Below are 23,498 nucleotides of genomic sequence, written 5' to 3'. Positions count from 1 at the left end.
ACTAAACTACATCATAGTCTGACTATACAATTAGAAAATTAAATATAAATCATTTATGATTCTGAATTGAGTCAAGTTGTATCCCATTAACACCTGAAAACACATCAATGCTCAGCAGTCTAACCTAATTAAGTAAGCTAGTCTTCTTCGAATTAAACCAACTAAAACCTTTTCAAACAGAATGAAACACTCACTTTTAAAAAATCTTTCACTTTACAGAATACCATTGTTTTCAGTAACTAGGAGAGATTTCAATATTTGTGAGAAGTTCTGCTTCCACACTGAGGATATCCTCCATTACATTAAAAGGGTAGGTTTAGAACAGAAACAAAAGCAGAATTACCTGGAAAAACTCAGCAGGTCTGGCAGCATCGGTGGAGAAGAAAAGAGTTGATGTTTCGAGTCCTCATGACCCTTCAGCAGAACTGGGTGAATCCTTTAGAACAGGCCTAGCAATTCAAAACTGGGCACCAGTGAGGCACTGTGGACTATCAGCAGCACTGCACCACAATCGGTAACCTCATGGCTTGTTATGTCCCTCAGTCTACCACTAAGATCAAGCCAGGGGATCAGGGGATTGATGATGATGAACATGCCAGAAGCAGCAGTAGCAGGTGTGCCTAAAATGAGGTGCCAAGCTTGTGAAGCTATGTCTGGAATTTTCTGCTTCGGTTTGGCGGCTTGAGTGGACAATATGGTAAGAAGGCCAAAAATCAGTTTTTTGGCGTTGTGAAAGCAGTTTGCGATTGTCTGCTCCACCCATCAATGGTGGGGCGTGTTTCCCGCCACTGCACATCGGGAACTTTATTTCAATACTTTAGCATTTCATTTTAAGCCCTGCTCGCCAGAATCACCGCCCCCCCCCCCCACCCACCCTCCTCCCCCCACCGGATTATCCAGACACGTCAGTGTGATTGCAAGCCAATATGTTTCACAACTGTACATAAGCGATGTGCACCTGGTGAGCTGCATTTCTTTCAGGACTTCGAGATTTGTTTGCCTAGCTTGTCATCAGTGCCAGGCTTCACAGGCAGCACCACATCACTTTTAGGTAGCTACCATTAAGGTCTCTACCTACCAGACCAGCTGTAAGGCGAGGCTGGCTTTTCAATGGCTGCAAGGATATGGCTTGCTTGGGGAAGGGGGAGAAATGGCTTCAGGCAAGAGAAGAGGCTGCAGGGCGAGAATTGTATTGGGTAAGGGGGATATCCCAGAATGTTTGTGGGGCATAAGTTGATCTGTGCAAGTGGTCTCAAGATGGTGAGGGCTGAGGACTCAGTCTCCAGAGGAGATGAGGCCAGATGGAAATGTGAGGGTTTGTGTGAGAAAATGGGTGGTGATGTCCCTTGAACTGGCAGTGAGTGAGATGCCAGTGAATGTGTGATGGCCTTGTGAGTGTGTGAGTTTAGAGTGATGAGATGGTTGCCTTACCCTGGTGACATGGATGAGATCATTCATCCTCTTTCTGCACAGGATGGCCAATCTCTTCTGTGCAGCATTGGCAATGACCACCACTGTCACTGCCTCCCGAGATTGCTGGACCTCCTGCAGCCAGAGCTAGGGTGGAGGACATCACAGCGGGCCTCCAAAAGGCATTCCAGTGTCAGGTCACTGAACACTTCTTGGGCCATTTCTTCACTGGAGCAGTCCTGGGCTGCAAGCATTAATAATTGCATGCACGGCTGCAGTTTAGATATGACACCCAGAGTGAGGAAACAGTGAGGTAACAACATGGTGGGTGATTTAGCAGCCACTGCCAGCGAGACAGTGTGTTTCCTGTGGCTGCATAATTAATGACGTCGGAAGTGGATGATATGGCGCAAAAACCTGCCAATGCAGCCAGCGGGTAAAATGTCATTCTTCACTTAATGCAATTCTGGGACGATTCTGCCCTATAACATGGGGCTCATACCAAACAGCAGGAAGCTGCATGCTACAGACAAAGCTAAATGATTCTACAACCAAACAATCAAGTAAGATTTCTGCCAGCTTGTCACATCCAATCATGAATGAACAGTTAAACCGCTAAAAGAAGGAGGAGGGTCCAAAAATAGCCCTATCCTGAAGGACGGTAGATTCAGCCTGTCAGTGCAAAATTCAAGGCTGAAGCAGTTGCACTCACCTTCAGCCAGAAGTAACAAGTTGATGATCCATCTCAGCCTCCACCTGAGATCTCCACTATTAGAAATTCCATTCTTCAGCAAATTCCATTTATTCCATGTGATATCATGAAACTGCTGACTGCACTGGATGCAGCAAAGAATTTGGGCCTTGACAACATCACAGCTGTAATGCTGAAGACTTGTGCCCCAGAACTAGCTGCGCCCCCTAGCTAGGCTGTTCCAGTGCAGCTACAATACTGGCAACTACCTGACAATGTGGAAAATCACCCATGTATATCCTGTCCACAAAAATCACCCATGTATACCCTGTCCACAAAATTCAAACCAGCTATTACCACCCATTAGTCTACTCTCAATTGTCAGTGAAGTGAAGGAAGGCTGATAGTGCTATCAAGTGGTACTTACACAGCAATAACCTGCTCACTGACGCTCAGTTTGGATTTTGTGAGGATGACTTAACTCCTAACCTCATTATAGCCTTGGTCCAAACATGGTAAGGAGCTAAACTCCAGAAGTGAGGCAAGAGTGATGGCCCTTGACATCATATTTTTTATTCATTCACGGGATGTGGGCTTCGCTGGCTGGTCCAGCATTTATTGCCCATCCCTAGTTGCCCTTGAGAAAGTGGTGGTGAGCTGCCTTCTTGAATTGCTTCAGTCCATGTGGTGTAGGTACATCCACAGTGCTGTTAGGGAGGGGTATCCAGGATTTTGGCCCAGCGACAGTAAAGGAATGGCGATATATTTCCAAGTCAGGATGGTGAGTGACTTGGAGGTGAACTTGCAGGTGGTGATGTTCCCATCTATCTGCTGCTCTTGTCCTTCTAGGTAATAGTGGTTGTGGGTTTGGAACGTGCTGTCGAAGGAGCCTTGGTTAATTCCTGCAGTGCTCCTTGTAGATGGTACACACTGCTGCTACTACTGTGCGTCGGTACTGGAGGGAGTGAATGTTTGTGGATGTGATACCAATCAAGCGGACTGCTTTTTCCTGGATGGTGTCCAGCTTCTTGAGTGTTGTGGAAGCTGCACTCATCCAGGCAAGTGGGGAGTATTCCATCACACTCCTGACTTGTGCCTCGTAGATGGTGGACAGGCTTTGGGGAGTCAGGAGTTGAGCTACTTGTCGCACAATTCCTAGCCTCTGACCTGCTATTGTAGCCACAGTATATGGCTAGTCCAATTCAGTTTCTGGTCAATGCTACTCCCCAGGATGTTAATAGTGATGGTAATGCCTTTGAACATCAAGTGGCAATGGTTGGATGCTCTCTTGTTGGAGATGGTCATTGCATGACACTTGTGTGGCATGAATTTTACTTGCCACTTGTCAGCCCAAGCCTGGATATTGTTCAGGTCTTGCTGCATTTATACATGGACTGCTTCAGTATCTGAGGAGTTGCGAATGGTGCTGAACAATGTGCAATCATCAGCAAACATCCCCACTTCTGACCTTATGATGGAAAGAAGGTCATTGATGAAGCAGCTGAAGATGGTTGGGCCTAGGACACCACGCTGAGGAACTCCTGCGGTGATGACCTGGAGCTGAGATGACTGACCTCCAACAACCACAACCATCTTCCTCTGTGCTAGGTATGACTCCAACCAGCAGAGAGTTTCCCCCCTGATTCCCACTGACTCTAGTTTTGCAGGGCTCCCTGATGCCACAGTCTGTCAAATGTTGCCTTGATGTCAAGGGCAGTCACTCTCACCTCACCTCGGGGGTTCAACTCTTTTGTCCATGTTTGAACCAAGGCTGTAGTGAGGTCAGGAGCTGAATGACCCTGGCAGAACCCAAACTGGGCATCAGTGAGTAGGTTATTGCTAAGCAAGTGCTGCTTGATAGCACTGTTGATGACCCCTTCCATTACTTTACTGATGATCGAGAGCAGACTGATGGGGCAGTAATTGGCCGGTTTGGATTTGTCCTGGTTTTTGTGTATAGGACATACCTGGGCAATTTTCCACATAGCCGGATAGATGCCAGTCTTGTAGCTCTACTGGAACAGCTTGGCTAGGGGCGCAACAAGTTCTGGAGCACAAGCCTTCAGTACTATTGCTGGAATATTGTCAAGCCCCATAGCCTTTGCAGTATCCAGTGCCTTCAGCCATTTCTTGATAACACATGGAGTGAATCAAATTGGCTGAAGACTGGCATTTGTGATGCTGGGGAGCTCTGGAGGAGGCTCAGAAAGATCATCCACTCAGCATTTCTGGCTGATGATTGTTGCGAATGCTTCAGTCTTAATTTTTGCACTGATATGTTGGGCTCCTCCATCATTGATGATGGGGACATTTGTCGAGCCTCCTCCACCAGTGAGTTGCTTAATTGTCCACCACTATTCACGACTGGATGTGGCAGGGCTACAGAGCTTAGATCTGATCCGTTGGTTGTGGGATCGTTTAGCTCTGTCTATCACTTGCTGCTTATGCTGTTTAGCACGCAAGTAGTCTTGTGTTATAGCTTCACCAGGTTGGCACCTCATTTTTAGGGATGTCTGGTGTGGCTCCTAGCCTGCCCTCCTGCACTCTTCATTGAACCAGGGTTGATCCTTTGGCTTGATGGTAATTGTAGAGTGGGGGATATGCCAGGCCATGAGGTTACAGATTATGTTCAAGTGCAATTCTGCTGCTGCTGCTGATGACCCACTGTGCCTCATGGATACCCAGTCGTGAGTTGCTAGATCTGTTCGAAATCTATCCCATTTAACACGGTGACAGTGCCACACAACACAATGGAGGGTATCCTCAATATGAAGGCGGGACTTCGCATTCACAATGACTGTGCGGTGGTCACTCCTACCGATACTGTCATGGGCAGATGCATCTGTGGCAGGCAGGTTGGTGAGGATGAGGTTAAGTATGTTTTTTCCTCTTGTTGGTTCCCTCACCACCTGCCGCAAACCCAGTCTGGCTGCTATGTCATTTAGGACTCAGCCAGCTCGGTCAGTAATGGTGCTACTGACCCACTCTTGGTGATGGACGTTGAAGTCCCCCACCCAGAGTACATTCTGCCCCTTAGCCACCCTCAGTGCTTCTTCCAAGTGATGTTCAACATGGAGGAGCACTGATTCATCAGCTGAGGGAGGGCGGTACTTGGTAATTAGCAAGATGTTTCCTTGCCCTTGTTTGACCTGATGCCAAGAGATGTCATGGGGTCCGGAGTCAATGTTGAGAACTAGGCAGCATTTGACTGAGTCTGACATCAGGGAGCCCCACCAAAATTGAAGTAAATGGGAATCAGGAGGAAAACTCTTCACTGGCTGGAGTCATACCTAGCACAAAGAAAGATGGTTTTGGTCGCTAGAGGTCAGCCATCTTAGCCACAGGACCTTTCAGCAAGAGTTCCTCAGCATAGTGTCTTAGGCCCAATCATCTTCTGCTGCTTCATCAATGGCCTTTCCTCTATCATAAGGTCAGAAGTGGGGATGTTTCCGGATGATTACACAATGCTTAGCACCATTCACATCTCTGCAGAAACTGAAGCAGTCCTTGCCCACATGAGCAAGATCTGGACAACATTCATGCTTGGGCTTATAAGTGACAAATAGCTTTGATACCAGCTAATGTCCATCTTCAACAAGACAATGTTTAACCAACTCCCCTTGATTTTCAATGGCATTACCATTGCTGAATCCCACCATCAATAACCTGGAGTTATCATTGACCAGAAACTTATCTGGACAAACTGGATACAATAAATACTGTGGCTACAAGAGCAGGGCAGAGGCTAGGTACCCTGCACCTAACTCACCTCCTGACTCCTTCACCTTTTTTACCACCAACAAGGCACAAGTCGGAAGTGTAATGGAATACTCTCAATTGGCCAGATGACTGCAGTTCCAATGGGACTCAAAAAAATTCAGCAGCTCACATGATTGGCACTCTACTCAGATCCTCAAGCACTCATTCCCTCCACCACTGGCATTCTGTGGCTGTAGTGTGCACCATCCACAAGGTGTGCTACAGCAACACACCATAGTTTCTTTGACAGCACCTTCCAAGCCTGCAATCTCTACCAGCTAGAACGGCAAGGCCAGTGGTGCGTGGAAACATCACCACTTGCAAATTTCCCTTCAAATCATGCGCCATCATCCGTTGGAAATACATCATCGTTACTGGGTCAATTTTTTTTTATTCATTCACAGAATGTGGGCTTCGCTGGCTGGGCCAGCATTTATTGCCCATTGCTAGCTGCCCTTGAGAAGCTGGTAGAACTGCTAAAGTCTATGTGGTGTAGGTACATCCACAGTGCTGTTAGGGAGGCAGTTCCAGGATTTTGACCCAGCGACGGTGAAGGAACAATGATATAGTTCCAAGTCAGGATGGTGTGTGGCTTAGAGGGGAACTTGCAGGTGTTGGTGGTGTTTCAATGTGTCTGCTGCTCTTATCCTTCTTGGTGGTTGAGGTTGCAGGTTTGGAAGGTGCTGTCAAAGGAAGCTTGGTGAATTTATGATACTGTGTGTCGGTGGAGGAGGGAGTGAATGTTGGAGGATGGGATGCCAATCAAGCGAGCTGCTTTGTCTTGAATGGCGTCGAGCTTCCTGAGTGTTGTTAGATCCAGGCAAGTGGAAAGTATTCTATCACACTCCTGACTTGTGCCCTGTAGATAGTGGAGAGACTTTGGAGAGTCAGGAGGTGAGTTACTCTCTGCAGAATTCCTAGTCCCTGATCTGCTCTTGAAGCCACGAATTTATAGGGCTGGTCCAGTTCACTTTTGGGTCTATAGTAACCCTCAGGATGTTGATAGTGGGGGATTCTGCAATGGTAATATCATGGAATGTTAAGGGGCAATGGTAGATTCTCTCTTGTTGTGTTATGCAAATATAGCTTGCCACTTATCAGCTTAAGTGTTGTCCAGGTCCTGCTGCATTTGGACATGGACTGATTCAGCATCTAAGGAGTTGCAAATGGTGATGAACATTGTGCAATCATCTGTGAACATCCCCATTTCTGACCTCATGGGGGGAATGTTATTGATGAAGTAGCTGAAGATGGTTGGGGCCTAGGACACTACCTTGAGGAACTCCTGCAGTGATGTCCTGGAGCTGAGATGATTGACTTCCAACAATCACAACCATCTTCCTTTGTGCTAGATATAACTCCAACCAGCAGGGAATTTTCCCACTGATTCCCATTGACTCTAGTTTTGCTAGGGCTTCTTGATGCCGTGCTCGGTCAAATGTTGCATTGATGTCAAAGGCAGTCACTCTCACCTCACTCTCAAGGCTGGAATGAAGTCAGGAGCTGAGTGGCCCTGGCGGGACCCAAACTGAGTGTCAGTGGGCCAGCTATTTCTGAGTAAGTGCCGCTAGATAGCACTGTCATCGACCCCTTCCATCACTTTGCTGATGACCGAGAGCAGATTGATGGGGTGGTAATTGGTTTGGTTGGATTTGTCCTGATTTTTGTGTACAGGACATACCTGGGCAGTTTTCTACATTGTCGGGTAGATGTCAGTGTTGTAGCTGTACTAGAACAGCTCAGTTAGTGGCGTGACAAGTTCTGGAGCACAAGGCTTCAGTACTATTGCTGGAATGTTTTCAAGGCCCATAGCCTTTGCAGTATCCAGTGCCTTCAGCCATTTTTTGATATCACGTGGAGCGAATTGAATTGGCTGAAGGCTGGCATCTGTGAAGCTGGGGATCTCAGGAGGAGGCCAAGATTCATCATTTCACTTGGCATTTCTGTCTGGAAGTGGTTGCCAATGCTTCAGCCTTGTCTTTTGCACTGATGTGCTAGGCTTCCCCATCATTGAGAATGGGGATATTTTTGAAGCTACCTTCTCCAGTGAGTTGTTCAATTGTCCACCACCATTCACGACTGGATGTGGCAGGACTGCAGAGCTTCGGTCAGATCCATTGGTTGTGGGATCGCTTAGCTCTGTCTATTCTGGAACTCCTGGACCTCCTTTCCTAGCAGCACTGTCAGTATACATGCATCACATGAACTGTAGCAGCTTAAGAAGGTGGCTCACCAACTCTTCCTGATGAGAACTTAGAGATGGACAATAAATATAATGCAGCTAGTGACTGGAAACAAATAAACAAACTTTCCAAAATCACAAATGTCACCTAAACACTGAGCACAAATAAGGACATTAATCTATTAAGTTCTAACAATAAAATCAGGAATTGTATTTAATTATAGGCTATATCTTTTTATGTGCCAACGATAGGTTTACAATTTTGTTACAATAAAGGGCATTGAGGAAATTTTTCACCATAGATACATACATTTAATCAATGGGTACCACAGAACTCCTAATGAAAATAAAGAACTTAAGAATTGCTTTTAGTTTATAAGAAATCTTAAATCTATCTGATAGGATTAAAATGCTATAATGCTGAGTTACACGTATAATAAGGAATATCTAAATTACTTGTTGACCTTAAAAGTTACCAACCCTTCCAGATTGTCTGTAAGTGTTCTGGATTTGCAAGTAGATTACCTGGGCACTACTGTGAGCAACCTTGGAGAAGATAGAAAATAGAGTTGATGAGCCGCACCAATGCAACAACGGGAAGAGATAGAGCTTTGACACATGAGGACGGAGGCCAATTCGCATGCAACAAGGTGAATTCCATTCGTAGATTAGACTACTTTGAGAGCACCATGAGTTGGTTGTATTTTGGCTGCAGCAATATCAATCTTAGGTCAGTAATTTTTATCACTTTGTTACTCCAAACAGTTACCTTTTCTATTTGTCTCCTCTCGCCTTTCCCTAAGTCAGTAACCTAAATGTGAGGTCATTATTAGTCATTGAAAACCACTATAAATCTTTTTTTTAGTCATTTCTTTTCTATAGGAAGCATGAAATGGCATTTAAATTTCTACCCTTCAACTCCCAGTGTCTGTGGTGTGAAAGAGTTGCCAGTTCTTCTGGATTATAGATGAATTTAGAAGATTAAAAGGTAACTTGATGGAAATTTTCAAGATATTGAGGGGAGCTGATAGTGGAGAGAGAAATAATTTCTGTTGGCTGGCCAATCTAGGGCTAGGGGATAGAGCCAAAAATTTAGAGCCAGGCCTTTCAAAGGTAGAAGTTTGGAGCTCTCTTCCGCAAATGGGAATTGATGCTAGGTGAGCTGTTAATTTTAAATCTGAGAATGATAGACTTCTGTTAACCATAGATATTGAGGGAAACAAAGGCGTTATGTGGAGTTATGTCACAGATCAGCCATGATCTCATCGAATGGTGGAACAGGCTCGATGGGCTCAATAGACAACTCCTGTTCCTCTGTTCATATATTACCTGACTTGTTGAGCATTGATTTTTGGCTTTTGTTTGAGATTATGAAGAGTTGACCACCTTCAATTTATCAAAGGCTGTGGAGAATTAGAGAGCTCAACTTTCAGCTGGTGGAATATCAGAGAGCACACCTCCCAGGGGTGGTAGGCAACCACTCGTGGGAACATTCAGTCTCTGATTCTCCAAAACCCTGCCAGTGAGCAAAAATGTATTTTACAAGCACATGGGGAGCAATACTACTCAACCACAGGTCCAAACATGTATAAGGTAAACACAATAATGATTGAAAACTGTCGGTACGTTACACGATTAAACCGCCACGTAACTGTATTGATACCACAGGCTCTGGGGAGAACAGATTAAGCCATTTTGTAATGTAACAACTTTAAAAAATTTTATTTGAAACATCTTTCATGAAGGATATCCCGATGCTGGATCCAAGTCTTCTTTAGTTTGGGGGTCTGGGCAAACTGGAGTCAGGGAAGGGAAAGTACAAACCAAAGTGCTCAGATTGTTTTGAGAGAGCTGCATTACCCAGGAACACAACCCAGGATTGTAACCAGTCCCTAAGGCCTCATCTCTTCTGGGCCAGAGATGAGAATGTCTCTAATTGAGCTAATTACCATTTCTTAACTACTAATGTTTATTAACATAAGGGACTAGAAAGGACCTATTTAAATCACATTTGCCTTAATTGAACATTTATTGAATAAATCCTTAAAGTAATTAAATAACATTTTATCATTTAATAAAAAGGAACTTTAAAAGCATAAGTAGTCATTAGAACTCTTTATGCATTTTTTTTTCATGCAATGTACTGCTGGCCAGATGGGACCATGGCATTTTTCAATTAGTAGCACTGTGTCTTCTGTTTGGTGGGAAATTAAATCGCCAAATCCAAGTTCAATTATGACATGAATACGTAGAAAATGAGTCTTCAGCCTCTAGCAGACACCTTTGAAAGCTAAAGTTAAATTTAGAAAATTGTAAAAGAATGCAGAAAACACAAAAGTTATGTTTCCCTGACTGAAAAGTGACCTAAATAGCTAAGGAGGGACTGTTTGCAAGTGCAGCAACATTGACGATGGGAATGCCGTGCCCCATTTCAATTCGTAGGCCAAGAGATAGATCTGAGAGAAGATAGTAAAGCATGTGAATGCCAAATTCACCAAATTAGGATGTCCAAAGAATATTCAATAATATCAAGAAATCAAACAATATTCAAGGAATTCAGTGATCGGACAGAACATTCTTGAAGAAAAGTTGCAGTCAAACATAAGGGAAGGTTTCTTTCCTGACTGATCTAGATTGATCTCTGAAATAGATCACTGGCAGCCAGGAGCAGATGCTAACCAGTGAATGGGAACTTCAGCAATTGAATATTAGAACTGTAGTCAGCAGTCCAATATAGGAGGCTTAGCCAAATATCTTTGGATGCTTCACTCTTACATGGTAAGCTCTGCATTTCAACTATTTAAGGCGTACGTAACAATAATATTTTACTATCAAAGAGCGCCACAGATTCCACCGCTCTTCTCCATGAAAAATTCAGAGTTCTCAATTGGACAAGCCCTCCCCTTTCCTCCAGTGAAATCGCAATGAGAATGGAGAATGGAGGGGACCTCAAAAGGCAAACAGGCACAGAGTGAGAAGCAATACTTGGGTTTCATGAATGAAGATTACATACTAGATACATTTAGTACTCTTCTAATGAAGACATAGATGTAATTTTTAAATTAGCAGTTTTACCTTTTTCCCCTGTATGGTACATATTTTTGACCAGAGGCACAGAAAGAACATTTTCAGATAATGATAATAGATGTTGATGTAACAAGAGAATCCAGACAACCTGTCCTGTGGCAGCTGATTTATTTGATCCTGCAATTACAATCAGGTATGTTTAATGTATCCAGTGGGTATATGATGGGTCCGTAAGTGTGACTCAGGTATCAGCGAGGCTCGGGTAATGATATTTCTCAGATTGGAACAGAAGATTCCTATTAGCTGAAATGCAAACAGTCAGATTTTCCATAACCTCCTGTTCTTCTTGGTCCTCCTCCCAAAGGTTAGAGTCATCGTAATGGAAGCAAATTTCATGTTACTATCCTTTTCTGGGTTTGCCATAATATATGGCCTCTTCAGTTCTTATAAGAATGTGACCTAGATCTCAAAATGTACAAGATATATAATTTAATTCCCCCACCCAATAATGTTCTTAATTGCTATTTTTGTGCTAGTAGCAAAAAACTGTTTCCACCGTTTCAAATCCACACCAGCAGATGGAAACGAGCACCCAATATGCTTGCCTGAGATGCTGGAGGTAAGGCTACATTTTCTGCACATCAGCATTTCTCAAGCCCAAAAAATTGACCCTCTACCTGGCATCATTGAAACAAAGAATTCAGCTTAGTTATCAAAAAGCATCCAATTCCATCATATTTTTATGTTGTATTTTAAATAAAACAGCTGTTTATAATTCTAAATCTGCAACAAAAGAATGCCATTCTGGTTGATTATGCGCACTTAATAGCATATGCAGGAATTGCAATGGGATCCATTGGTTAACAGAATGCCTGCTACCATCTCAGTAGTAGCTGACTAATCTTATTTGGTCATCAGCTTGTATTACAAGTTCATTTTTATTTGTGTGCCCATTAAGATGAGAGGTGGCAGCACTAAGAAGTTGAAATCCCTTAAGGCATTCTGTATCACTGGTAAGCATCCCAGTTCAGGTACAGCACAGCCAGTTTTAGAATAAAGTTCCCACCTCTTCATGCAACTCTCAGAAGAACACTCACCCATTGTACCAATGTAACACTTTCACTTTCCACAACCACTATCAGTGAGAATTTAGTGCCAGATTATTGAAATTTTTATGACAGAGACCCACACCTGGGATTCTAGCAGCCAGCATAAAAAGGACTCCATTAATCAGACTTATACCTGAACAAAGGAGCCAGTGAGGGGAAAAAAAAGTGCTGAAATACACTTAGTTTCCCATGTGTTGGTTTTGAGGCTTGTTGTGGTGCAGTGAGCAATGTATTTAATTGACATACTTCAACCCCCAAACTAAACTAAAGAGTCAACAATTCATTCGAAATGAACCCTTTAATTTATTGCTATAATTTCAATGGACCTATTTCAAGCTTTGATGTGCCAATTTAGTAGGGAGGAAAGGGCTCAAGATAAATGCTTGAAAAGTGCTATGCCCTCTCAGGGTGTCATGTCCATGAATAATTTTGGACCAATTTTATTTGAATAAGAAGCATTTGTTGTTGAATCTCCTGATATTTGTTATACTATAAGGGCCCAATATTCAAGATATTAGCATTTCATCATCACTTTTATTTTTGGGTTGGAGAGGGAGGTTTATGTTACACATAGTCTGTGCCATTTTTTTGTGAAAAGGGTAGAAAATGATTGCATTTCAGTGCAGCTTTTGCAAAACATTACTTTGGAAAGCTTGCTGTATGTTCAGGAACCATCAAAAAATCATTAGAAGTAGGAGAGTTAAATACTCAAGAGTTAAATTCTTATAAGCTTACTTTCCTCCAGTACCCTCAAAATCAGAATTATTAAGATCTTAAATCACGTATTAAAGCCTGAAAGATGTTCACAAGCGACTCTGCCCAGGTGTCCTGTTGATGTCCCTGAGATTGTGTTGCCTGATATGCTAGGAACACAAGGGTCAACAGTGTCCTTTCAAAGTCCTCAGACCTGAGCTGCCCAGTGTATTTGGATAGTCTGTAAGTAAGCCTTTGGATATCACCGATACTCTTGGGGATGATGTAATTGACAATAACGTTAAACTTCTTTGCTGCTCTCAATGATGCAAGCTCTTCATCCTTCAGGGTGCATTTAAAGTTGGCATCCATGTTCAACCCACCCAGAAGAAACTAGAAATGCAGAAAACAGATATAAAAATGTAACAAAAATGACAAAACCAGGAAAAAAAACACTTAAATAAGTCAATTGTTTAGGATTTGTAAAAGAATGAAAACAATTTACACAGATCCCCTTTTCCACACTCTCAAACAGTATGAAAGTGAACTATGAAATCAATGAGGCAAGAGATTTGATCCTTGCTCTGTGTCTACATCTCAGTGAGAGGATCAATTAGGAGCTACAATCAATCTAAGTATCCTTAGGCTAGATAAGGTCAGGACTCTCACTCCTAATAAATATTCAGTGAACTCTGGAAATGAAAAGCTTTGAACATTGAATGAAGACAGGATTGAGCTCAGCTGTAACAAAAACAGAATTACCTGGACAAACTCAGCAGGTCTGGCAACATCGGCGGAGAAGACGTTTCGAGTCCTCATGACCCTTCAACAGCCGCTGGTGCTGCCAGACCTGCTGAGTTTGTCCAGGTAATTCTGTTTTTGTTTTGGATTTCCAGCATCCGCAGTTTTTTGTTTTTATCTTTGAGCTCAGCTGTGACTGTCCTCCACATTTGAATAGTCCGTGTAATTTGATGGCCTAAGCTCACACATGAAGGATGGTCCACTTGATGAAGTCCAACAGAGTATCCAGAATCCATGAAGCTTTACTCCAGCATGAACAAAGGAGGAGGGAAACTGGAATAGTGATTGGGAAAAACAATGGAGAAATTAATAGCAGTTTGAATCTCTATCTGTGAAGAGTGAAATACACTTGGGGGGAATTTTACAGGCCACCCCTCCCCCTCGCTCCCCACCACGGCAGGCGTGTTTTCAGCAGGTGGGGGCAGGTCTTTGCTCACTGCCTTCCCACCCACCCCCGACCCAGTGCTCATAATACGTGGGAGTTGGGAGTGTGGTGGGTAAGGTGCCCATTAGGCCACCCCCCATTAAATCTATTGAGGTCCTTAACTGCCAAATTAATTGACAATTAAGAGCCTAATTTATCTCCATTGCCATAATATGCTGGGCAGTGGAAGGCGGATGAGAGTGAGAAGGCTGTTTTCTCACCAAAGTTGGTGAAAGAGTGAAAGATCATATCCCCCTTCATGCCTCCCTGCCCAGCCTCCAAAACCCACACCCCCCAACCCCCTCTCTAGGGTACCTGATCCTTCCCTGCACAAGAAACCCCGGACTCACCTTGTACGGTGTCCATGACATCCGTTCGTGTGTCTCCTTGCAGTCCCAGCAGCACTCACTACTCTCACTGGCAGCTCTCAAGGGCAGGGCATCCTTCACTGCGGGATTGGTCGGTTTGTGGCTGACTTTTCTTCCAGGAGGTGGGGCGAGCAGTATGCCCCCACAAAAAATTCAACCCTTAGAATTAATGCTTTGGACTGGAGAATAGAGGTAGGTGTTTGGATTAATTTTATACTCTGGGTTTTGATTTGGTTGATCCAGCATTGAAATCCACTGAATTGCAAAAGCTGAGATCAGTCCATATTGCAGAAGTATTCTATGTATTACTAAATACTCTGCAAGCAAGCTGACCTACACCCGATACCATGACTAAATTGGCAGGGATCGGATACATAACAAATTCTCTATCACCAAAGGCAAACAACTATCTCCCCTCTCTCTAACTAGGCAAACCAGGAAAATGGATCAAAAATGGTTATGCAAAAAAAACATAAATCTAAAATTGTTCATAAAACCTGGGCATATAATGTAAAGCTATCAAATACCGATTAACAGGGAGGAGAATCATGGATGATGTTATTTGAACTTCAAAGAATTTTTTATTAAAACCAATCATAAATCTAAAGGATTGAAACTTGGATTTCTGTGTACATGGGTAGTTGGGGTAGGATTGTGCTGCTATCTACTTACCTTGGACCATTTCATTTAATTCAATTCTGTTGGACAAATAATCATTGAGCAGCAAAGTTATGAGAAGCTCAGGCAATAAGGAAGCATACTGTAACAAATTAAGATAGTCAAGAGGATAAATGAGTGACCAAGTAATGGGGAAGGGGGTTATTTTTTGTGGTGGTGTTGTTGGGGTGGGGGATGGGGGTGGGGTGAGGCTAGCATGGTAGAAACAGTGAAACATTATGATGTAAAAGCAGATGCCACCGAGAAGGTTCACAATGAAGATTTTGGTCATCACTCCCTGTTACCATTAGTGTATAAAATCATTGAGGTTGCAAGGGGGAAAACCATTCAGAATGTTTGTAGTGTGGGGATTAATTCACTGGGAACAGTAACTGTGGGAAAGGTCACTCAGAAAAGGCAATATGAGAATTCCATTTATAGAGGAGAGTTTGAATGCCCCTTATCAGTGGGGATAGTGACTGTGTGACACTGACTACTAATGTGATGATAGTGCAAAGAATGTAGTCATTGAAGAGTGTTTACTGCGAGAGATCTGATCACTGGAAATGGTTATTATGGGGTTTAGGCATTCACGAGGAGTCTAGTGAGGAACCCAGTTATCAAGTAAATTATACTTTGGGACCAAGCTCCTGAGTAGAAATTATATGAGTGTTTATGTCAGTGTTAAGGGGCGGCGTTTAATAAGACACTGAACTTACAATGCAGAAATAGGCCATTTGGCCCAACCAGCTCTAAGTTCAGCTTGGAAAAAACTGCATTGTGAGGAGACTGGAATGTCTCAGAAAAGCCAGGAGCTAAATTTTACACACCCCCACCAGTGGGTTTTTAGGCGTAGTGGGGGTGGGTGGGGGGGAATGTGAAGTTGAAGGGACAGGTTCCCTCTGAGTCCCCGCCCCCCGAACCTCACAGTGATTTTATGCTGGAGCAGGTAAGGCCTCGGACAGGAAGCCAGCCCATCCTTGCCCCATTTGAGGCCCTTAAGTTACCAATTATTGGCCACTTAAGGGCCGTTTTCCACACAGCCTCAATTTTTAGGCTGGTGGGAGGATTGAACTTCCCTGGGGGTAGCCCAAAAAAAAGAGTTACATCTCAGGTGGGAAAGGGTAGTTGGGGTTCTGAAGCCAGATGCCCCCTACTTTAAGGGGCAGTCCTCCGAACCACCTTCCCCCCCTCCCCCCGGTCTCCTCCCCACCACACTCCCCCAGATCCACCTCTTCGCACCCTCCCAGGCCTCCCCTCCCCTCCCCTACCTGGGACCCCTTGAACTTACCTGGGCTACCAGTGCCTGGAATTAGGCTCTGACATCCTGCTGTATTTCTTCTTCTGTCCACTGCAGTGCTGTTGGAAGCTCTCTAAGATGGGACTTACTCCTGAATGAGGGTGCGGAAGTCCTGCCTGCAGCCACTTAACACTCATTTGACCTTGAAATGTCTGTGGGGCACTTGGAATCGGCGGAGATTTGTTCCCCACTGGCTCTTTGGATGGAGGGAAGTGAGAACCTGCCATCCAAAAAATTCAGGCCAAAGGCCCAGAACCCAAGGTAGGGCAGCCCCTCAATTCTCAGATGCAGGCCTGGACGTCCTCCAGGAAGCCATGAGGAAGAGAAGGCAAGTCTTCTTTTCCGTGGGTGACGTGAGGAGGCTACTCACCCAGATTGCGTGCCTGGATGGATATACCTGACATAGTCCGCCGAAGGATTGTGGTCTGCAGAAGTTGAATCCAGTATCAGAAGAGGTTCAATGATCAAATCTGCTTTGGCAAATTAAATTCTAGCCCCAAACCTCAGGACTCCAGTTTGCTGGGTATTCAATCTCCAGCAGACTCACCAGTTGAGGAGACTGAAGCCACATGCTGCTCTTGAATATGGGAGGAATGTGGGCTTAAGGCACTTACTGACACCTCAGAAAAGGGTCAGTGCTGTAATGCTGCTGGGGATCTGTCACCACAGATGTGTGCAGCTTCTAATGAATTGGAGCAGTTGACATTGGTCATAGAGGACAGTGGTGCCTCTTCACAATCTCTTTTGGCCTTGCAGGAGAAGTGTACTCATAATAGATGGATTGAAGAGTCCCCTACCTTCAAGTGATCACAAGCATGGAGGAGGCAGCCATAGAATTAACCAAGATCGCGAACATTGAGGAAGCCACCATGGCAAGATGGGCTCTTGCGGTGGAGATGGTGATTAGAGAAGGCAATACACTCATTAAGAGGAAGCCTTGCACTCCACTCTGCCCAACAGCATGTTGAACACTATTCTGCTTTGAGAAACCTCAGCATTGCAGAGGCCTCTGCTCTCCAAGGCTAGCTCTAGTGTTCCCTTCTTTTGTCTCCCACAGGTGAAAACGTTGAGCCAAGGAAATCATCTATCTCACCATCACCAGGCTCAGAGTCAAGAAACAAAGCTCTGAAGAGGCATCACCATATTTTACAGTCACACCTTCTACCAGTGTCAATACAGACACCTCGGTGGGTCCTATATAGTGTGAGGAGCGCAGGACTTGTGAACAGCAGGAGGTGCCAAATGCAGTTGTAGGTGATTTCTCTTGGACAGAGGGAGCATCTGTGTATCAGGATCCAGGGACATATAGGCTTGCCTCTGCACAATAGTGCAGCTCCAGCACTCTCTGGAGATCCCGCACAGGTACCTCCATGATGAGGAAAGTCACCTTGTGCATATCAGCCACAAGCCAAGAGAAGAGAGCAGGCTGCCTCCACATCCTCCAAGATCACAAAGGGAGCACCACAAAGAAGTGGTCAAGGGTGGAGAACAAGACATCACGCAGAGCACTGAGTGGGTCACTGGGTTGTCTTCTTCCTGTAACTGTGCATAGTTTTCCTCTTGAAGCCAGGTGTATGAGCCTCCTTTTATTAATGGCAGGACAAGAAGGAAGGTATGAAATGAAGAAGGAAGGGAAGAATTAGGCAATGGTGGTGGTGAAATCTCTGGGCAGATGTGCATCCTTCATTGGCAGAAGGATTTACATGTTCCACAGTGCGTCTTCAATGGATGCGTTAGCATAGGCAGCTAAGAGTGAGTTCCATGTAATGCCTTTCTTCCTGGGTCAGAGGGATTCAAGTTAAATGTGCCTGAATCAGATGATCGCTGACATTCAGTGATGTGATGTGACTATTGAGCTCCGCCCTTGACTCGGCCACTTCCCTGGGCAGCTGGAGTATTTCTGTGTTCTGCAACTTCTTCCTCTAACTTTTCTTCCGTGTCCTGATTCTCCTCTTCCTCTGTTGAGCTGTACCATCCCAGGATCTCACTGTCCTCAAGGTGCACACAATTCTCTGGAATGCAGCGGACCAGGATAATGAGCGAGACCTTGCAGGAATGTACTGGTCCAGGCAGCAGAACCACATTTTCAGAAGGCCAATACCCTGCCTGATGGTGATCCGAGTAAGCAGACAGCCCGTTATATTGCCTCTGTACCTCTGGCTGGGGGTCTATTCCATCTCCTTTGTAACCTGGGATCCACAGAGTTTCAGGCTGGAATGAAGAGCTGAGGCAGCCTGGACTGCCAGTGGAAGAAAGAATCATAGCAGCTGCCAGGAAAGCTAGTGAACACATGCAGGAAGCTCTTGTTGTGGTCGTAGATGAGTTAGACACTGAGGGAGTGGAAACCCCTCAGTGGATGATTGTCTCCCTACTATCTGTCCATCTCCATTCAGCTGCTCTGCCCCAGACAGCGAATGCAGCCACTGTACCACTGTGAAAATCCCAACATGCCCCTTAACATGTTCTCAATGAGCTCTCTAACAATATTAATTGGCCTTCATGAAGGATTGGATGGGATCTAGGGGCTGCCTTTCCATTGACCTGGTGAAACTGGCCAGCACCTTGCCACAGACAGAATTTAGGTGTTTCTTTTCACTGCTTATGATCAGTATGTTTGTATGTAAGAGTATGCATGTTCTCTTACCCGCAGAGTGAGTGTCCTAATTTTAAAAAATCAGCAGAAAGCATTTTCTGAGTTTAAAAATGGAAAAAAAAGTTATTTATTATCACACACATACACCAAATTTGACACACTGTTTCACTCACTAATCTCTCACACACAAAGATTAGATACAGATGCAGGTATTATACCTTTACAGCTTTCAATATTTGTGGCAGGAGATGATGTTGATGCTTTCGCTGAAGTGAAGGCCTGGTAAAGAAACGGATTCTCAGTAAGTTCTTAAGGTTTCTTGTAGTTGAATTTCCAGGAGTTTGGACCTCAGTGAACTTGAAATTGGAACAGGTTGGGGAGTCCATCTCTCTGTCAGAATCTTTCACTTTCAAGGTATTGCTGTTTATTACCTTGGCTGCTTGGTCGATTTCCAACTGGTTCAATAGCTTTCATTGTAACTCTCTGTCTCCAAGCAGCTTCTTGCTGGTTTTAAAAGCAGACAACAAAAAATGGTTCCCTCATCATGTGACTTCCACAAGTCCTAAATCTTTTTTTCCAAACAAAGGTGGAGTGTATCTTGATTCCAATTAACCTGTTTACCCGTTGACATATTGAGATTCACCTAGTCTACTTTATCAGGGAAACCATCACAATGGAATGGAAAGTTGATAAGATCTATTCATATCCATCTTACACACATTGGGAAGAATTTTACTGCCCATCCCGCCGGCGGCATTTTATTGTCCTGCCAAAGTCAATGGAGTTTTGAATGACCCGCCACCTTTTACGGCCCCATCCCCACTGTGATAGGGCCACAAAATTCTTACCATTGAGTTTCAACATTCCCTTTTGTCCAGGGTGAAACTGAGAGACAGGCCATCTGGAGTTCTATAGTCCTTTTGTTTATGATCCATCCATAAACAAAGGGCTGTGTGAATTCCATGGATGGTTCTGAACATCCATATTTAATTAGGTATTCACTTGAGACTCAAAACTGTCTGAAGCTCAAAATGCCAATGGTCACATGATTTGTAGCAGCCATTTAAATCATCTGTTTGTATCAGTTTAAAAAGTATTGGCTGAAAGCTCATATTATACAGGGTCATGGCAGTGGGAATTAATTAGAGAAACTGGTATGCCGACAAGTGCTAATACCTTCATTCCCAATCGCCTCCGTTCCCACCCCTGGTGGGCTCAGAAAATTCAGCCTTATATTTTCTGCCTCAACCAATAACCCTGGAAATGGATTCCATGGCCTCACATATCTTGGTGCGAAGAAGTTTCTTCTGCCATCCATTCTAAATAAGTTACATTTAATCCAGTATCAATAGCCCCTCCTTAATGGCATTCAGCTATTGGCAATAGTCTGAAGTACCCAGTCACTGGATGATATTACATTGAAGAAAAACTGCACATGTTGGAAATCTAAAACAGTGGCAGAAAATAGAGAAAAGTACAAGTCATTCAGAATCTGTAATGAGAAAAAGCAAGTTTCTCAGAACTGAAAATTGCAAGATACCTGAAAGCACTTTGGTGGGCTTGTGAAGAAATAGGGGAAGCTCAGGGAGAAACAATAGATACTTCAATCAAGGAGAGGAAAATATGACGTAAGTTACAGATGCTGACTGACCTGCTGCTTATTTCCTGCATGTTCAGTTAGAAATAGGGAAGTTCACAGAGATATCAGGAAGCCTGAGTACTTCATTACTAATTCACCAGAGGATGCTGTGAGGTCCAAATTCTTTCATACTGCCTCACTAGAGGGTGCTGCAAGATCAATTCTTTCTATTTAAGTAGCTGACTGTACATTTGATGCAAGGTTCTGTTCTTTATGAGCCACATAAGCCATTCAACTTTTGTGTTTAGTTCAGCTCATGAGGATCTCAAACTTCACTCCACTTCATTTTCCCATGCCGAATATTTAATAATCCCTTTGGGTCTCCACAGATATTGAGGGCTCAGAATGATTTTATAATCTTTTGCTTATTGGTTAAATGGTTACTTTACAATTTGACCTTAGAGTTCATGCTGAAATTATAGCTAGCAGGAGAGGTGCTTCTGGATATTTTTTATGTATTGGGGAAGTTGTATATAAAAGGTTAATGCAGCTTTCATTCTTATTCTGGTTTATTCATTTATCGCCTCTATTGATTATGCTCTTGTAAATTCCTGTCTACCTATGTAAACCTTCTCTGATGTTAAAGACACTATTTAATTTATAAATATAAATTGTTATCAATCTGTAGTTATATTCCTCGCAACACTGACATTAATGAGGACGTTTCTAAGCTTTTGGTCTTGCAATCATCTGGACACTCACAAGAATACCAATATAAGGGGAAAAACAACAATTTATACTGTATATGAAGAGAGTACTGATTAGTTGACAAGTGGCGTTGCCATGGAGAATGCACCAATGATGGTGACTGGCAGTTAACTGTCAGGCATTGTTTGAAATTTAAACCAGGCAGTTTGACTCTGATTGGTCAAGGCATTGTCTTGAGGAATGAGTCAGCGAATGGCTGTCATTTTTTTTGTTTAGCTGAAACAGGTGCAATGTATGTACACGTTCTTTCTGTCTGCAAAGAACAGGGCCCTGTGCATTAATATGTGTAGCTTCCAGTATACACAAATGCACCACACTGCAAGCCCAACTGACAATCTTAAATTGGTTGTCAGCGTAATTCTTAGCACATTGAGGATTATTTAGCAAATGTTGCCTAATAGCAGAATCACATCTAATGTTGGACATTGTGTTTTGAGTTTTGCAAGCGCGGGCTGGCTGAGTTTGGTCTGTACCTTGCTCATTGCAAACAACAGCTGGGACATGCTGTTTGATACGATCCACCAGTCTTTGGGACGTACAGCCTACATACCTAGCATCAAACTGGCACTGAAATTCATTTACCACATTACTCAGTTTGTGATAGGCAGAACTTTTTTTTGGCTTGACGGCAGCATTCTGTTAGAGGTGAATACCACTCGTGTTGCCACTGCATTGTAGCAGCATGAAACAGCTGGCTTCACCTGTTGCTCAAATTTATAAGATAGCTTGCCCTTCCAGAGTAATCTGAGGTAGACTGGGCACTTTTCAGGACTGAAAGTGACAGCCTTAGGCCTGTTCATGAGTTTGCGTGATATACAGCGTGAAATGATCTGATCAGGGCAGCCATTATCCTGCAGGATGCCTTTGATGTGGCCTATTTCAGCATCAAGCTTGCATGGTGAGCAGATGTTCTGCACAACATGAATTGGTCAAATGGTTGGGTGAATAGTTACAATCAGCTTTGACCAAGTTTTCCATATACACGATGAAGGATTTCTTCACATTTGCAAAGGCCACACTGGACTCACATATCAGTAACAATGCTGTGTCCATGTGCTCATTTGATATTGCTCGCCTATTCACCAATGTTCCATCTAAGTAAGCCATAGATATTTCGCTGCAGCACTTTATCATGGCAATCTAGACCCGCCACCATGGTGTGAATCCGCATTCATTGAACTTATGAACTCGCAATTCATGCAGTTAGTTCAGTTTTAATGACACCGTATGCCCAAATAGATGGGGCTGCCATGGGATCCCCTCTAAGCCCAACTCTCGCAAACATCTTTGTTGGGCTCCATGAGAAACGTGTCTTCCATGGAATAACACCTAACCTCCTAACCCTCGCATATTTCCACTATGTGGATGATATGTTTGCTATAGTCAAACCTGCAGCTGTATGTAACAATTTACTTAAATGTCTTAATGGGCTTCATCATGTGCTTAAATTCAGCTTTGAAATGAACTCCCCTTCCTTGACATACAAGTTGAGAAATCTGCCAGGGGATTCTCTACCACGGTTCTACCATAAGCCTATCTTCAATATCTGTGTTGGGATTCATTCAGGTCCACACACTATAAGATTGGTCTTAGTGGCAACCTTGTAAATAGGGACTAAGCCATTTGCTCACCATTCAAGCTTGATGCTGAAACAGGGCGCGTCAAAGGCATCCTGCGGGATAATGGCTACACCGATCAGATCATTTCACGCTGTATATCACGCAAACTCATGAACTGGCCTAAGGCCATCACTTTTGGTCCTGAAAAGTGCCCAGTCTACCCCAGGATACCCTGCAAGGGCAAGGCATCTCAAAAATCTGAGCAACAGGTGAAACAAACTCATGTTGTTTGCCACTAACTGGATGCTGCCGTCAAGCCAAAAAGACACTCTGCCCGTCGCCCAAATTAATAATGTAGTATATGAATTTCAGTGCCAATGTGATGCCAGGTATGTAGGCAGTACTTCCCAAAGACTGGCAGATCGTATCAAACAGCATTTCCCAGCTGCTGTTTGCAACGGGCAGGGTACAGACCGTACCCAAGCAGCCCGTTCTTGCAAAACTCAAAACACAGCATCTAACATTAGATGTGATTCTGCAATTGGACAACATTTGCTAAATAATCCTCAATGTGCTAA

General features: G+C 43.8%; 1 protein-coding gene across 1 annotated transcript in view; it reads right to left on the bottom strand.

Annotated features, from left to right (window-relative positions):
• Positions 1–10,784: 10,784 nt before the first annotated feature.
• Positions 10,785–23,498, bottom strand: part of LOC121292975 (protein FAM180A) — an 80,398-nt gene continuing 67,684 nt past the window's right edge. The window contains exon 3 of the mRNA XM_041215484.1: positions 10,785–13,264. Within this exon, the coding sequence (XP_041071418.1) occupies positions 12,944–13,264 (321 nt within the window). The 3' untranslated portion in view covers positions 10,785–12,943. The remainder of the gene's footprint in view (positions 13,265–23,498) is intronic.

The sequence above is a fragment of the Carcharodon carcharias genome, chromosome 21, assembly GCF_017639515.1.
Source record: "Carcharodon carcharias isolate sCarCar2 chromosome 21, sCarCar2.pri, whole genome shotgun sequence".
NCBI lineage: Eukaryota > Metazoa > Chordata > Chondrichthyes > Lamniformes > Lamnidae > Carcharodon > Carcharodon carcharias.
Note: the sequence above shows the minus strand (reverse complement) of the source record. Positions and strands in the feature narration are given on the sequence as shown.